A 19049-nucleotide genomic window follows, 5' to 3' on the forward strand; every position below is an offset into this window, starting at 1 on the left:
GACTCATTGTTGCCAGTGAGTGTCTTACCAGACCTTTTTGTCTAATGTTTAGTTGGTAACTCATTGTTGTCAGTGAGTGTTTTACCAGACCTTTCTGTCTAATATTTAATTGGTGACTCATTGTTGCCAGTGAGTGTCTTACCAGACCTTTTTGTCTAATGTTTAGTTGGTAACTCATTGTTGTCAGTGACTGTCTTACCAGACCTTTCTGTCTAATATTTAATTGGTGACTCATTGTTTTCAGTAAGTGTCTTACCCATAGATATAGTAAACCCTAGATATGCGAATAATCAAAACATGTGAGGCCTATAATTAGCATGACGCAACGTCATGGTGATGTGCAAAGCGAATCAGCTGATCTATTAACTCCTATTGACTTAGCACTAAAAACTGCTCAATTTTTCCATAGTTTGTGCATCTGAGACTGCATATTTTATTGAAAATATGTAAAACTTATATGCAGTAATACTTCAACTTACGAGTGCCCTAACGTACGAGAAACTTGAGGTACGAGCCAGCTTTTAAGCAAGTTTTAGCACTAACATACAAGCCATGTTTGAGGTACGATTACACGAGTCAGTTGCCAAGTATGTCGGAGGTGTTTTATGAGAACAGCATCACTCTGTATTTTTCAACTGCTCAGATTATACTTTTGTACCATGTTTTTTGTGCGCGATTTTCAGTGCAGAATAATGTGAATTAAAAGTACCGTGCGTAGACCGAAAGTTTGCCAGTAAAAGGATAGATAAAGCAAAGAAAAAGCGAATGATAACAATTGATATTAAACGGAAAATTAATGAAAAATATGCAAAAGATGTATGCGTGATTGAGCTAGCTCAGCAATGTGACAGAAATACATCCACAATTATCAAACACAAGGATTATATTCAAGGCATTTAGTCTGCAAAAGGACTAACCATAGTTTCTAAACGATGCAGCGATCTTCACGAACCCTGATGGCGAGACTGCTCAGGCTTTGGATAAAAGACAAACAAATGGCCGGTGACTGCGTAACTGAAACGATGCTACGTAAAAAGGCCGGTGCTATCTATCACGACTATAAAAGATAGACATTCGGACAAGTTGGCTAGTGGTCGTGCATTAACCCTTGGTGACGACACCTGTGTTCGTCCTGATCGCAACATGTTGAAAGGGCGACAAAGGCAAACGTCCTTAGATAGGTTTTTCTTAAAACGGCCGGCTGGTCGCGAGAGCGAAACAAAAGAAAAATTAGCTAACAAGCGAGAAACTTAAAACTATGAACGCCGAAGAAATTTTCATTACGTTAAGTTAAAGATTAAAGTTTGCTTTTAGGTTTGCCTTTAAGTTTTTCTTTTAAAACTTGAATAAAATCTAAATTTATCAAAGTCAACTGTTGTAATGAAGAATAACTTATCTCTCCCTCTCTGGCAAATGCTAGCGTTAGCTGCTATTGTATGTATTTAATTTTACATTTTAATTAATCACATTTCCTTGCATTATTTTTATTTGTTGCGTTTTGAAAGCATGCGGTAAGTTAGGACAATAACCAACATGTTCTTTCTGTTACAATATATTGTTTTGAGTGTTTAATTTGCATTTTCAGAGTATGGAAAACAATCAATATATATTTAATTGTTCTATATATAAATAATTTGCACCAACATGCGAATAAATTGACATACGAGCTCAGTCCCTGTACCCATTAAGCTCGTAAGTCGAAGTATGACTGTAATGACTTTGGATGAGAGAGGCAAGAATCTTAAACACATGGTAATAGATAATACCAATGATTTAGAAGTTTCTATATCATTGATAATACAAAGAGTGACCAAATAGAAATTAAACTAATAATGAACTAATGAATCAAATGATATTTAGAAGCAGTTACGCTGGACCACTGTATTAAACACCCATTAGACATGACTGAAAATAACTAGACGAGATAGTTTTTGTCTAAGGTTGGTTGAACTAGATTCCTGCTTTGAAGCGACATAGTGTATTTTGATTTTAGTATAGCGATTTACTATAGTTTTGAGTGGACTGTTGGCATGCACTGTACATGTAAAACCTTGATGGAGGTTATGCAATAAGACATATATGTTACTGTCTGTGATGTTACTTGTTTAAAAGCTCTCTGTGTGATACCACAGCTCTCCATGTGTGAACGTAAGCACTTTTCTGCAGCAATACATATTCGGCCTATCAATCTGGTCACAAATCCTCCTCTGTTTTTAACTGAGATTAATTAGGGTTATGTCATCACTATTTCTACTTCCCACTACTTTGACATCAGTCAAGAACTTGATACACTCATCACATTTGAGTTAGAAAAAAATCCTCATCACCGAACTCCTCATCTTCACCTTCCTCAGCTTTTGTCTCTTCTTTCTTTTTCTTTCTAGCCAGAAAATGTAGCAGGAGTTGGCCAGTTTTTTCAGCCCTGCTCACATCCAGATCAATACAGTTAACATTGAGACTTGGTGTGATATCTGCTTTTATGAACAGTGCTCGAAACGCAGATCTAAAGCACTGCACATCCGGGTTATTGTTATAGCCACCCTTAGATCGTATTGTGGAAAACAGAATCTCAATGTGATCCTGGTTGATCTTAAAGGTTAGGAAGTAGTTGATGTAAGGGTAGTTGCTGAAAAGATATTGAGCAATGCCGTGTACAGATTTGGCTGCTGACTCAAAACCAATGATGAAATGATGATGATTTTCCTATTATTTTCCACTAGCAGCTTTCAGCTTGGTGTCTTTAATCGGCATAGATAGCTTGTGATATTGTTGAGAACTTCTTGTTTTGAGTTGAAGTTCTGTTTTGTTATGGGCAATTCAGGATATACCTGGGGTTTTGTGGGCTCTTCTGATGACATTTCACTAAGAATTTGGTCTTATTGTTACGTTTATGACTTAAAAACTAGTATGCCAAGCGTGCTTTCACTACTAAACTCATTATTCAATAGAAGGCTCTGATGCTGGATGCACATCACTACGACGTAACGTCGTGAAAACAACAGCCAATTATAGGCCTCACTTTTGCTTCATTGTAATGATAGCTATTCACCAATCTAGGGTTTACTATATCTATGGTCATACCAGACCTTTCTGTCTAATATTTAATTGGTGACTCATTGTTGTCAGTGACTGTCTTACCAGACCTTTCTGTCTAATGTTTAGTTGGTGACTCGTTGTTGTCAGTGACTGTCTTACCAGACCTTTCTGTCTAATATTTAGTTGGTAACTCATTGTTGTCAGTGGCTGTCTTACCAGACCTTTTTGTCTAATATTTAATTGGTGACTCATTGTTGTCAGTGGCTATCTTACCAGACCTTTTTGTCTAATATTTAATTGGTGACTCATTGTTGTCAGTGCGTGTCTTACTAGACCTTTCTGTCTAATATTTAGTTGGTAACTCATTGTTGTCAGTGGCTGTCTTACCAGACCTTTTTGTCTAATATTTAATTGGTGACTCATTGTTGTCAGTGAGTGTTTTACCAGACCTTTCTGTCTAATGTTTAGTTGGTGAGTCACTGTTGTCAGTGAGTGGCTTACCAGACCTTTCTGTCTAATATTCAGGTTAGTTTCAAGTAAATTTAGGATTTCTTGATTAATTTTGTTCCGTGCTGACTCCATTGTTAACTTTGTAGTTTCCAACTGCATTTGAATTTAATGAAGCAATGCTCATTTATATCTTGGACCACCTCTACAGTTGTCTCTATGGGACCTTCTTGGGCAACACTGAAAGACGCAGATTAAACGAGGTAATCTGCCAATATTTGTTAGCTTTAAAAATGATATATATAATTTCTCAATATGTCTCAAGATTGCATTGCTATGGCGGGTTATTACAGGAATGAAACTGTGACTGATTTCTAAGAGATAATTGTGTGATGTAATGTCTTCACTTGACAATGGTATTTCTGTTTAGAACCTGAAGACCAAGACCATCAGTTTATGGACAGACATAAATACACGCATTGAAGATTTCACGAACCCTCTCTATGTTGACATGCTTCATTCCCATGTCCTTTATCCAGTTGTCAGCTTGCGCATAATTCGTCTCTGGAATGGCTACTACCTCAGGTGGAATCCCAAGTTGAAGCCTAAGGTAACAAACACTCTTTGCTCTCTTGCATGGCTGGTCAGTGCTTTTTCATTAGCCACACCAGTTTTAAAGGTCTAAGTTTTTATTGTTATACATCAGATCGGATTAATCTTCGTTTTCATCGCTGTATATCTCACTGAGTGATCTCTACAATAGTCACTGTATATCTCACTGAGTACTTTCTACAATAGTCACTGTATATCTCACTGAGTGCTCTACAATAGTCACTGTATATCTCACTGAGTGCTCTCTACAATAGTCACTTTATGTCTCACTGAGTGCTCTACAATAGTCACTGTATATCTCACTGAGTGCTCTACAATAGTCACTGTATATCTCACTGAGTGCTCTACAATAGTCACTGTATATCTCACTGAGTGCTCTCTACAATAGTCACTGTATATCGCACTGAGTGCTCTCTACAATAGTCACTGTATATCTCACTGAGTGCTCTACAATAGTCACTGTATGTCTCACTGAGTACTCTCTACAATAGTCACTGTATATCTCACTGAGTGCTCTACAATAGTCACTGTATATCTCACTGAGTGCTCTCTACAATAGTCACTTTATGTCTCACTGAGTGCCCTACAATAGTCACTGTATATCTCACTGAGTGCTCTCTACAATAGTCACTTTATGTCTCACTGAGTGCTCTACAATAGTCACTGTATATCTCACTGAGTGCTCTCTACAATAGTCACTGTATATCTCACTGAGTGCTCTACAATAGTCACTGTATACCTCACTGAGTGCTCTACAATAGTCACTGTATATTTCACTGAGTGCTCTACAATAGTCACTGTATATCTCACTGAGTGCTCTACAATAGTCACTGTATATCTCACTGAGTGCTCTACAATAGTTACTGTATATCTCACTGAGTGATCTCTACAATAGTCACTGTATATCTCACTGAGTACTCTACAATAGTCACTGTATATCTCACTGAGTGCTCTACAATAGTCACTGTATATCTCACTGAGTACTCTACAATAGTCACTGTATATCTCACTGAGTGCTCTTTACAATAGTCACTGTATGTCTCACTGAGTGCTTTCTACAATAGCCACTGTATATCTCACTGAGTGCTCTACAATAGTCACTGTATGTCTCACTGAGTGCTCTCTACAATAGTCACTGTATATCTCACTGAGTGATCTCTACAATAGTCACTGTATATCTCACTGAGTACTCTCTACAATAGTCACTGTATGTCTCACTGAGTGCTCTCTACAATAGTCACTGTATGTCTCACTGAGTGCTTTCTACAATAGTCACTGTATATCTCACTGAGTGCTCTACAATAGTCACTGTATGTCTCACTGAGTACTCTCTACAATAGTCACTGTATATCTCACTGAGTGCTCTACAATAGTCACTGTATACTCACTGAGTGCTCTCTACAATAGTCACTGGATGTCTCACTGAGTACTCTCTACAATAGTCACTGTATATCTCACTGAGTGCTCTACAATAGTCACTGTATATCTCACTGAGTGCTCTACAATAGTCACTGTATGTCTCACTAAGTGCTCTCTACAATAGTCACTGTATATCTCACTGAGTATATCTCATCACAGGCTCACTAACAACTGATTTACTGATTTTGATGCAGCTATAAGGTTGCTACGTTATTGTGTGGACAGAAGTTAGCTAGCTGTGTGCTCAGAAAGATGATCATAGTCAAATACCCTTTGGCACGATTAGTCAATTTCATAAGATAGGAAATGACTCAGTTGAATGTCATTTTAACTATTATAAAATGCTTACCCTAGCTGGAAAGAATTAAAGTTAACCTTAAACTGCTCCGGAAAAGCTCAGTGATATAAAATTGTAGTCAATGGTAGAATTGGTAAAACATTTTAAGAGTCCTTTTCACATTTATTTGATTTCAGTATGCAGCTCATCGAATAAACCTTATCGAATGCCATATGCAGCTCATCGAATAAACCTTATCGAATGCCATATGCAGCTCATCGAATAAACCTTATCGAATGCCATATGCAGCTCATCGAATAAACCTTATCGAATGCCATATGCAGCTCATCGAATAAACCTTATCGAATGCCATATGCAGCTCATCGAATAAACCTTATCGAATGCCATATGCAGCTCATCGAATAAACTTTATCGAATGCCATATGCAGCTCATCGAATAAACCTTATCGAATGCCATATGCAGCTCATCGAATAAACCTTATCGAATGCCATATGCAGCTCATCGAATAAACCTTATCGAATGCCATATGCAGCTCATCGAATAAACCTTATCGAATGCTATATGCAGCTCATCGAATAAACCTTATCGAATGCCATATGCAGCTCATCGAATAAACCTTATCGAATGCCATATGCAGCTCATCGAATAAACCTTATCGAATGCCATATGCAGCTCATCGAATAAACCTTATCGAATGCCATATGCAGCCTTATGCTCATCGAATAAACGTTCAAATTGCTAATGAACTTTTCTAGCTATGTTTTTGTGCTATTAATTTAGCCTGTTCACCTCGTCCTCAATCTTTTTTACCTTTCTGGTTTGTATTATTGATCGTATTGATAGTATTCTATTATTAAGAAATGTTATCTACTGTTTTAATACTTACAAATTTAATGATCATTGATGGCTTGCATATGCTGTTCATTCCAATTATTCTGTTCCTTTCAGCAGACGACAGGAAAATATCATTTTAGTCGAGCTTTACCTTTCATGTAACTTTAGTCATATGGTATGACTAAAGTCCCCCTGTTTTATCTCTTTCTTCTCTGCAACTTGACTTTCTATCATTTTAGGAGCCGATGAGCCGAAAAAACAGAGAATTGATAACATTACGTGACAGCTTAAAATCTGTCAAAGCTAAAAGTACAGAAGCATCTACACGTTGTACAAGACTCTGACAGAAGTGATTATAGACCACCCACTTGGAGCACAACGTATTGTAGCATAAATTGTCGACTACGTATTGCATGGTTACAGACATGCACGCATTTAAAGGACTATTACCTCCGCAAATGGCAGTTTGCTGGGCGCTGTGCACAGTTTCTTATCAGTGCTTCCTCATTAAACTTATAGAATGTAGTTTCACTATTACATTATTTATTGGCTATATTTTTTATGGTAAACTTTTTTATAAACTTTCTGGTTAGTATCGAGATAGTAATAGTCAAATTACACCATGTTCGAAGAATACCAATAGATTCAAGAGCAGGAGAAATATGTCAAGTCATACGGCATTAGATTTGTAGTCATGAAAAATAAATGGGTTTATTTGATGAATATGTTATTTGCTCATGTCGAAAATTGCTTTAAAGCAATTTTATAGCTCCTTTTTGCTTTCAGTTATTTATATGAGACAAGCTGGAATACTAGGTATTACTTTGGGATTACAAAGAAATGGTGTAATCGCAAAATATCTTGTTTTATTAATAAGAGCTATCCATAAATCAGATGAAAATGTTTCGATGAGGTTCATTCAACGAATAAGGTAAATTGGTCTATAAAAAGAATTTAATTATAAGCAGATGCAAGTTTTTTTAGTTTTTCAACATAATCTTCATGCAGAAACACACTTGTGCCATTGAGATACAAGCTTTTGAATGCCTTTGGCAAGAGATCTTTAGATTGACTTTTTAAAACGTCGCTCTCTGCCAACTTAACCTTGTCATTGCTATTAAAGCGGGTTAGTCTCATAAACTCCGTAACAGGCCCAAACAGATAGAAGTCGGATGGTGCAAGGTCAGGACTGTGGTGAGGATTTAGTAGCAATTCTTCATGAAATTTGTTGATTGTTTCGGTCACTGTATGGGGCATAGTAGTGTCTTGGTGAAAGATGACGCCAGCCAACTGTAAACCTTGATGTTTATTCTTTGCATCATTAATCTGATCTAAACAAACAAAAAACTTTAGTTTAGTGAAAGCCTGATCAGCTAGCTGTGGTTGGAGATTGATAGAAGACTGCAATTCTGCATGCTTTTCATAACACACTTCACACACACTGTTAACCTCTTAAGTTGATGACATTAAAGTAATCTGCAAGTTATACTATTCACTTTTTCATAGATTCCTGGCTCGAAGCTGCAGGCAGATGCATCCTCTAACGCCTCTATGTAATCATAATGTGCATTGACAAAATGATTACGATAAGAGATCCACCAATCTGATCGAAATCTGCTTCAGAGCTAAATTGGTCAGTGATAGCTTGTTTGAGTAAATTTATTTGCTGAACGATATTTGACTTATACAACTGAAGGTGACACAAATGTCATACGTTTGTCTTTCAGGCATTGCAGTAGAAATAGCAATAAAAATTGTACCCTTCTCAAAGAATCTTCTCAATTTTCACTCACAGCTCCCACTAATTGTCACTTTGTCGGAGGGGAATTAGCTTTTTGCTAATAGTCCATGTATATGGTGTTTCTTAACAAGAGTTTTGTGACTTGAACAAATTATGAATACTATACAATAAATGACAAACGTAAAAACAACAGAAACGCATGCGTGTAAAACATCAAAACAAGACAACAATTTACGATTAGTGATGGAAGCAGTAACTTCCATTCTGACAATCATTTAATGATTAAATGCGTTGTCTAAGATTATGTCTACTGCTTCTACACTTATTTGTTGAGTTGAACTATTGATATTATATTGTCTGCCTCTAGTTATCTAACTGCACCTTAGAATTTACTTGCAGCTATGTTGCTGAAGCTCAAAGTCCCTTAGCTACTTTATGGGCTCACTAGCACACGGCAAGGATGCTTAATCGGGCATTAAATCTTTTCACATCAATTACAAGTTTCATAAGTGATGCAAAAACCTAAAGCTCTAAAACAAGTGCTGCTTTAGAGTAAGCGAAGACTTCCTGAATAATTTTGTAGGCTGTACCAATTGACACACCAAAGCTCTTTGCTACATTTCCCACTGTTACCCTTTTCTCAGTTTCTCCCATTAACTACTTCAATCATGTTAGAGGTTCTCACATCAAAAGGTTACCTGATCTCTCTTCATCATCAGAACTTGTCCCGTATCTCTAAACAATTTTGCTCATTGTTGACAAAAACAATCAATTTTCTAGACAAAAACAATCAACTTTCTCCTGTAGATCTACTGGGTTTACGTCTTTCAGCTACCAAAGGTTTGATAACTGATCTGCAGTAAAACTAAAAATCGGAATAGATATTCAAAAGAACAAACTCTATGAAATGTGTGGCGATGGTAAAAAGGGACATGGGTGAGTAACTTCATGGAGTAGACCAGACAGTATGGCGTCTCTCATGCCAATGCGATATATCGAGGAAGGACTTGACCAACAAAGGTTGAAGAAGTGAAGTTGACCAGAAGTTGACCAAGAACAGAAGTTGACCAAGAACAGAAGTTGACCAAGAACAGAAGTTGACCAACAAAGGTGAAAAACACTATTTGATGGGATTGAAGGAAATTTTTATGACATTGTAAATCTTTTAACGAATTTATTCATATAGTTCGCATGTTAAAAAATTTGTTTATGATTTTGGTTGCCACTCTGAATAAGGGTGGTGTCTGTTGTAATTAGTTACTACTTATTAAAAGTCCTTTAATATTTTCTGGTTTGTTCATACTTTATCTCAAGATGAAATTTTGTGTTTATTAGTTGTCATCCTCAGGATGTCTTATTATTGCTTACTAGGTAAATGCCCGGGTAATAAGATTACCCAATGAATTTGAGTAACTTACCCGCTAATCTAGTAACTTAAGCTAAACTGAATCTTTACTATAATAAGAGCCATGCATGAAGCTAGCTTAATAACCATTACGTTACACGTAATGCTAGTAATAATCAATAGGATTTTTTCAAGCGCTTTAAATGCAACTATTTCAACTGATGTAATGACTATGTGCATAGATAATTAATACATTATATTGCAAGCAGCCTGAGTGGCTTAATGGGTTAGTTTGCCGGTTTGCAGATCTGGAGGTTCAAAGCTCAAATCTAGTACGGAGCAGATTTTTAGTTTTTAAAATTTTATGGCTATAACTGGACAGACGACAGAAAAACACTAAAATTAATATAGATGGGTATTATTCCCTACAAAAGTTACATGATGTTTCCCGGACCTTTTGCTAGTGTCTAGTTTGTTGCACCATAATGGCTAGTTGTTACACCATAATGGCTAGTTTGTTGCACCATAATGGCTAGTTGTTACACCATAATGGCTAGTTTGTTGCACCATTATGGCTAGTTGTTGCACCATAATGGCTAGTTGTTGCACCATAATGGCTAGTTGTTGCACCATTATGGTGCAACAACTAGCCATAATGGTGCAACAAACTAGCCATAATGGCTAGTTTGTTGCACCATTATGGCTAGTTGTTGCACCATTATGGCTAGTTGTTACACCATAATGGCTAGCTGTTGCACCATAATGGCTAGTTGTTGCACCATAATGGCTAGTTGTTGCACCATAATGGCTAGTTGTTGCACCATAATGGCTAGTTGTCACACCATAATGGCTAGTTGTTGCACCATAATGGCTAGCTGTTGCACCATAATGGCTAGTTGTTGCATCATAATGGCTAGTTGTTGCACCATAATGGCTAGTTGTTACACCATAATGGCTAGCTGTTGCACCATAATGGCTAGCTGTTGCACCATAATGGCTAGTTGTTGCACCATAATAGCAACGCTGGTAGAAACGTAAATATGAGGTATCGTAAGACATCAAAGAAGCACGCAAGGGTAACAATGTTCCTTGTCTGACTGAGTGGAGAGAGAATGTGAATCACGCATTTATGAATGTCAAAGGAAAAATGGTGTAAGATAGTACACTAAACAAATACTGTGATGAGCTTTTGTGATGAACTCAACACTCATCTGTTGATGAAAGGAAATTCTGCAGTTTAATGTACTATATCCATATAACATGCACATAAACGACAATATGCATACAAACAAAAATATTTTAAATGAGATTAATGAAAGTTGTACAGTTAAAACTAAAATTTCAATTCAACAGAAAATTTCAAAACAAAGAAACAGCATAAAACTTGTAATTAAAGAAAATAGGCAAAGATCTGTTCGTATTCAATGTTTGTGGCACGCAAGCGGTTCAGTGTGTAAGCCAGCTAAGAGAAGCATACGTTTTAACAACAGCCTCTTTTAAAACCGGATGCAGCTCACAGAAAACTCGCGTCGCTAAAAAACTCAACTATCGGGTCGCTAAAACATTGGAAAAAATGATTGTACATCCCAGCAATCGAACTGGGTAGATTCAGATGCGTGGATGTGAAATTGAGAGCACCTTGATTGGGAGCTGTAATAAGTATGAGCGCTATGCCAAAGCTGGGCAAGAAGCCGCGTGGAGTGGTGGGTTGAACAAGTAGTATGTGTTCCAAACGAATTGAGTTTTCGCTCGCCCATTGCCCATTAATCCCATTACCCATTAATCCCATTGCCCATTAATCCCATTACCCATTAGTCCCATTACCAAGCAAATCTTTCATTGCTAGATTCTAATCGCTATAATGGGACACAGTTTTTGACAATAAGGCAAAAAGACAAACACTGAGATTTACATACATAGATAAAATAAATACTGTAAGAGGTGATGTAATACAATTGCATTATTCTGCATTGCATTAGCATGCAATTGTATTACATCACCTCTTTCTGCATGACTCGTTTGGTAATGTAGGCTACTTATACATGTCGCTACATCAGCATTTCACAAGGTTGGCATTTTTCCCGGGAAAAATTGTTTTTCCAGGGCAGCAAGAAAAACTGTTAAAAACCGGGAACAGCTGGCAAAAACCGGAAACAACTGGTAAAAACCGGGAACAACTGAGAAATATTATAACACCAGAATTTTTTATCTAAATAATTTGCTAAAAAATGAAATTTAATAAAAATGGAAAATTGGACTAAACAATTAGTTGTGTGACTATATTTATATCAATCAATAGCAATGAAAATAAAATTGTGTTTAAAAGTGGGAAAAATTAGAAAAAAACCAACACCCAAGATACGGGCCAACATTAAATAACGATGAGCCTTTTAGAGTCCAATAATAGAACTGTTTTGACGTGTATTGTTTAGCACCTTTTCCTTTGTGCAGACCAAGCTGCGCAACAGGCTTGGAGTGGAGAAAGCGTCCAAACTGGTAGCTTGATACCAAAACCTAAAAACGATTTCTTTAGGAAATGTTTCGGCCGAATCCGAGGATTAACTTTTCTTAGACAATCAATTCTCAATACTCTAATCCGTTTGTTCAGTTCACCAGTCTCGACTACTTGGCATTATCTTCATGCGTTTTCGTTTTTCAATTATTTTCTAATTGTTGTATTGTAAAGGCTTTGTGCGACCTTCACTTTTCCTCCAATAGTACAAGATTCGGTGCGTGAGTTTATACATATATTTCTGCATAGTTCATAAGTTGTACGAGAATGATCAAGTAACAGGCAATGAACAGGCCCAGAACAGCTCTGCTCTTCTACACAAATGTTCGAGCTTAAATAGCTAGTAAGCTCCGCCTCCAATCCACTTGGCTGGACCTGGCATGGCACGGCTCGGTATTGACTCGGCACGGCTCTGGCTTGGCTAAACTCTGACTTAGTTATTCTGCCTGACTTAGCACAGCCCGGCTCGGCTTAGCTCAGCCCTAGACTCAGCTCTCAGTAGATCACATTCCACAACAGTATTATGCTTACTTTCATGTTTCACACATATCAATTTTATTTTTATTCAATATTAATATTTAATATATGTAAATAAATGAATATTATCTTGTGATCTGGTCTTTCACATTCAAGATTTAGTAAATAAACCAATTATAAAAGTTATGCGCTTTCTTATCCTGTGCACTGTTTATGGGTCATAAAGAAGCTCTATGCCAGCTAATGGTATAAGTGTATTGTTATTCTTTGCTAAAGCATTACCCAACTTGTCACGCAGTTAACTTGGCACAGTCAACTTGTCAAAAAAGAGGTTTTTTAGTTTTTCCCACTTTTTGGACAAAAATGATTTTTTCCCGGTGCAGTATAAACTGGCGGTAATAACCGCCATGGGAAATACTATGCCAACCCTGGCATTTCATTGGTTAGTAGTCTCCAGTTGCTTACCTATAAATATGCTGGCAACTCAGTTTTGTATGCAATACTTCAATTAACCTGTAAATGGACATAGTGATAATGGCTAGCACAAAGGGCAGAAGTTACAGCCTACCATTCGAATATTTAATAATGACTATATGATGGAGTTTCTTTTTATACTGCGTTATGCTAAACCTCAGTGCTTGATATGCTATGATACAGTTGTTGTTATCAAGAGAATTAATATTCAGAGACACTACAATGCTCAGAATAGAGAGAAGTTTGATCAAATTTTTCTACCAGGTTTTTAAGGAAGAAAAGAGAAAGTTAAAAGTTTGAGAATGGCAATTATGTCAGAGACTGTAATGTTACATAACTTCCCTTCACTGGAGATAAGAGCTACAGAGGCTTCCTCGCGTGTGTCAAGATTGCTTGCAGAAGCTGTGGCAACATACAATCATGCTTCTCTAAAAAGGTTTGGCACATTGGAAGTTGCAAAGACAAAAAAGACGTTGTTGACATTCAGTTCCGTTATTTCAGCATACATATGCAAGGCAAACAGATGAACTATCTGATGAACTAGTAAGGCCAATACATGCAGATGTGTGTAACGCACAATGGTATCCGTTAGCCCGAAAAGAGTCAACAGATATTTTGGATGTGGCACAATTATGGTAGCCAGAATTATCAAGAGAATATATTTCTATTTTTATGATTTGTTACACAAAAATACAATTTTGATCTAATATTTATGAATGTGGTTGTGAAATAAAAAATATAAAATGCCTTGTATACAGACAACTGCATCATATGTTATTTGTTTGTATTTGTTTTGTATTTGTTATTTGAGCTCCCCACCCGGCGGGGTCCCTGCGAGAAACCTGGAAGTGCAAGGAACTGGTGGCCCAGCCTTAGAGGTCCATGCCAGTGCGGAAGATACGGTGGGTATCTATCCTGACCCAGAAGTCCACACTCCGGCCAGTAGAGGTGCAGAACCGCGTAGAAGAGACAGTACTAACCTACGGCATAAGCAGAAAGAATATACCCGCCGAGCTGAACAAGAAGAGAAGCACTACCAGCGCTACAGCCGGCTGGCCAGTGAATGTCAATAAGAGGCCCAGCGCCTGAGAGCCCACGCTCGCCAGTACTAATAAACGCTTGTACTTGATTGTCTCACCCCTGGGCCAAACATTTTATGGTGAAGAAAAGCTAACTTGAATCAATGATCAGACCAAGAATCACTGCTTCATCTATGGCTCAATCTAACTAGTAAACCCAGAGATACATACAGCACAGTGGCACAGTTTTATAATAACTTAAGATCCAGGTTTGGGTTGAATACAAAGCAAGCTAGAGAAACTAAGGAATCTCAAGAAATCTGCAAACATGAGCACTCATGAACTAAGTTCTGAAATCCTCAGAGTGGTTAAACTGAGTTATCCTAATATGCCAGACACAGATCAAGAAGATCTTGCCATGGATAAATTTACAGCGGTCATGAATGACACAGGTCTCAAGCGGCATCTTATTGCTCTACGACCAGAGACCATAAAAGAAGCTGTACGGATGACTGAAGAATATCTCCAGGTAGATCACAAGTCAACAAAGTGAACTGCTATTACAGAAGAGTCAAGTGCAGTTTTAGATGCAATACAAGCATTACAACAAACTGTGAAACAACAGACAGACATTATATAAATGATCCAAAAAAGACAAAGACAAACTACAAGTTGGCCAAACCAATGAATGGATCAAGCTACACATTTTGCAAGGACACAGCCCATACAGTCTTCTGTCTATACAGCACCTGGCTTCACTAGAAAGCCTGATATATCCAGACGTGAGTGCTTTCAGTGCAATGGACCGCACATGAAGAAAAACTGCCCTAAGCTCAAGACTCACAAAATCAGGGAAACGTGAGTGGTCCAGTTCAGTAACTGGCTCATCTCAGCGTAGACCTTTAATAAAACACAAAGAGCCTAAGAGCAAGAAAGCTTGCCCTAAGGCTAAACTAGAGAATACTGAAATACAAGACATAGAATGGCAAACACATGGTTGCCTATACATACCAGGCAAGGTAGAGAATCACTCACTCCTATACCTTTTTGATACAAGTAGCACAGAAAATATTCTATCTCAAAACCTATTCAACAAACTCTTTGGTAGGCTGAAGGCAAGTCTAGACACTGATGAAACCACTGCAAACATGGCTGATGGAAGTGGTCTTCTTATTTGGGGCACCATAACATTGCTTTGTCGTGTCAGAATGATGCAAATGCGTGTCACATTCAAAGTAGCTAACATCACAGATGATGCCATACTTGGTATTCAATTCTTCAAAGAACACAGATGCTCGATAAACCTGGATAAGGGAGTGTTAAATATACAAGATCAGTTGCTTCTATGCACCAGTAGGAATGGGTCACTGTACTCTAGCAAAGTACAGGTGGCAGAAACCACAGCAGTTGCCTCTGGGTGTGAAGCACAGTTAATCTGTAGGTTAACATCAAGTCCAGGTCATCCAGTAGGAATAATAGAGCACTGCTTTGCACTGGATTCAAAGGTGGTTATAGTAGCAACACTCACACAACCTAATAGTAGAGGGAGAGTCACGGTGAGATGTCTCAATTCAAGGTCAGGACTATACACTCCAGTAGACCATGATCAAATCTTCACAGATATAGAGAAGGATAACTCTGTACTTAAACCACAGCCCAAAAACTTAAACTCACAAGTACCTGAACACGTAATTCCCTTACATGAGCAAGCAGTTAAGAACTGTAAATCTTCTGCTCAAGTACAGACTCTGGCTAAACTTTTAGTGAATTACGCAGATGTGTTCAGTAGAGATGACACAAATGTAGGTCTAACCGATCTAGTATCACAAAGTATATTAGTAGAACCAGGTACAAGCCCAATCAAACAGCCACCAAAGGATTGGGTGTTGAGAAAGACCTGGAAGTCGAAAAACAGGTAGCTGATTTTATAAAGAAAAGAATGGTTGAGTCTAGAGATAGTTCATGGAGCTCCCCTGTAGTCCTAGTCAAGAAAAAGACAACAGTTGGAGGCTCTGTGTGGATTAAAGAAGATTAAATGCTGAGACACGCAAGGATGCATACCCACTGCCCAGGATTGATGATAGTATTGATGCCTTGGCAGGTAGCGTATTGTTTAGTACACCAGATCTCTTGAGTGGTTATTGGTAAGCGCCATTGGACCAGGATGCTCAAGAGAAGGCAGCATTCGTTATCAGATGGTAATTTTAGAAGTGGAAGGTGCTTCCGTTTGGATTAACGTAGGCACCAGCAAGCTTTGAAAGACTTATGGAACAAGTACTCGAAGGGCTACATTGGAAAAGTCTAATTTTATATTTGGATGATATAATTGTGTTCTTTACAGATTTCAACACTCACTTAAAAAGACTTGAGGCAGAACTACACAGATTCTGCACAGCTAACTTGAAACTGAAACCATTGAAGTGTGAATTGCTACTAAAATAAGTCAAGTTCTTGGGATCTGTAGTCAGCTCACAGGGAGTGTCCACAGATCAAGACAAAGTTAGAGCTGTCAAGGAGTGGGAGACACCGAAATGCCAGACAGAAGTCAAAACATTTTTGGGTTTTGTTGGTTGTTACAGGAAGTTCTGCCCTGATTTTGCAACTACAGCAAAACCTCTCAACAGATTAATTGCTAAAGGAACTCCATTTGCATGGGGTGAAGATGAAGAGATGGCATTTGTAAGCTAAAAAGGTTTATCATATAGGCACCTGTATTAGGTTACCCTGACTACACCTAAGATTTGATACTGTATACAGATGCTAGCCTAGAAGGCACTGGGGCTGTGTTATCACAGGTACAGAATAGAGAGGAAAAACCTATAGCATATTACAGTAAAACCTTCATTCCAGCAGAGAGAAATTATTGTGTAATAAGAAAAGAGCTTCTGACAATAATCTTAGCAACAAAACACTTTCGACCATACATACATAGAAAGAAATTCCACCTGCGCACCAATTATGCATCATAAATCTCGCTTTACAAAAGAAGAGACCCTTCCCATAAAGTGGCTAGATGGCTGAAATTACTAGCAGAGTTTCAATTCACACTTAGCCATCGTGCCAGAGCAAAGCATGAAAATGCTGATGGGCTAAGCAGAGTTTGCTGTGAATGTAGACAATGTAGTAATATAGAGCGCAGAGATGGCGGACCAAGTAAGAAAGATATCACGATAACAGATCATGTACAAGTAGCAGGCAGTAAAATCTTGAAAGGAAGCGAGTCAGGACCAGATAGCTATGTACTGGAAGGAAGAGAGGACACAACGATTTGTGGTATATCTAGAGAATCTGAACTAAGAAAAGAGATAATCCCTCTTCCGAAGTGTGCTGGAAGTGCAGCAGAGATTATAAGACAACGAATAACAGATTGAAAAAACCTTCAAAAGAACTAATTGAGCAGGGAAGCACAGAGATCAAAAAACTATGTGCTCTATTCAAAGTCATGAAGATGGAAGATGATCTGCTCAAAGTTAGATTAAGTGTGAACAATCGGTACATCTGGTTGATAGTATGTCCCACAGAGCTCAGAGCATCTGTAATAAGACAACACACCCAGTCAACATCATGCAGGGAGTCAACAACACATACAAGAAGATCAGGCTCAATTGGTATTGGCAAGGCATGGTATCACAGATAAGGCGCACAGTCAAGAAATGTGAAGTTTGTCAAGCAGCGAAGCATAGTAATACAAACAAAGGATTAAGTCAACAAGGATTGTTCTGTGGCCACCCATGGCAAGTGCTATTTGTGGATTTAGTAGGCCCATTCTCTAAGACACCAAGAAACAATACCATGATTTTGGTATTGGCTGATCATTTTACGTGGTGGCGTGATGCTATAGCCATACGAGATGGTACCACTAAAAGCATAGCAGAGGCTTTAGAGACCAAGTTTTTTGTTATTTTGGGATTCCAGAGAGGATTCATTCAGACAAGGGAGCTGCGTTTGAGTCCCAATTGATGCAAGAGTAAGGTAAAATCTAGGGCACAGATAAGAGTAAAACAACACCTTACCATCCACAAGGAAATGGTGTTGTTGAAAGAAGTAATAAAAACTTAGCAAATGCACTGCGGTCCTTTCTATTAGACCGTGATGAGACAGATTGGGACTAGTTATTACCCCAGTTAGTCAGATCTATCAGAAGCACAGTACACAGTTTCACTGGTGAAACTCCTAACTTCATGATGTTTGGACGAGAAATCACAATGCCACATAACCTTATTCCAGAACCAAGTCTAGAGAAGCAATCGAGAGAAAACTATGCAGCTGAACTGGACAGGTTGACAGTAGCATATAAATTCACAAGGAATAAACAAGCAGAAATAAGAGCAGATGACCCCAGACCTCTCTGTTGTTTCAAAATGGTGACTATGTGTGGCTGAAAGCCAAAAGATACAGAAAAGGATGCACACCAAAACTCCAGGCACAATGGCAAGGGTCATATAAAGTCAAAGAATCATTTGAAAATCATACTTACTTAATTGATTTACTTGGTAGAATCTCGATTGAGCACGAATCCAGGTTTAAACTATACACTCCAGCTGATAGCAACTGGGGGAGAACTCCAGTTATACAAGAACCAAATCACCAACCTGCACGGCCAGGTTTGTCAAAAGAGCCGATCGGTAGAATAGTCGGTGATCAGCATGAAGCCCCTATCATACCACGAGAAAAATAATTTGAGGCTACGAGAAAATACGACAACGGAGTCGCTGAAAAAAAGCAACATGATAATAATACAGATGGAGTCGCTAGCGACACACATGAGGAACCCACCACAACAGAAGGAGAAGATAACTACGAAATAGCAAAGCGAACCAGGAAACCCCCGGCT

General features: G+C 38.1%; 1 protein-coding gene across 1 annotated transcript in view; it reads left to right on the forward strand.

The window, feature by feature from the left end:
- Positions 1–7974, forward strand: part of LOC137406627 (myotubularin-related protein 2-like) — a 40717-nt gene extending 32743 nt beyond the window's left edge. The window contains exons 12-14 of the mRNA XM_068093239.1: positions 3633–3746; positions 3914–4093; positions 6887–7974. Coding sequence (XP_067949340.1) covers positions 3633–3746; positions 3914–4093; positions 6887–6991 — 399 coding nt within the window. The 3' untranslated portion in view covers positions 6992–7974. The remainder of the gene's footprint in view (positions 1–3632; positions 3747–3913; positions 4094–6886) is intronic.
- Positions 7975–19049: the final 11075 nt, after the last annotated feature.

Source organism: Watersipora subatra, chromosome 10 (genome assembly GCF_963576615.1).
Source record: "Watersipora subatra chromosome 10, tzWatSuba1.1, whole genome shotgun sequence".
Taxonomy (NCBI): Eukaryota; Metazoa; Bryozoa; class Gymnolaemata; order Cheilostomatida; family Watersiporidae; genus Watersipora; species Watersipora subatra.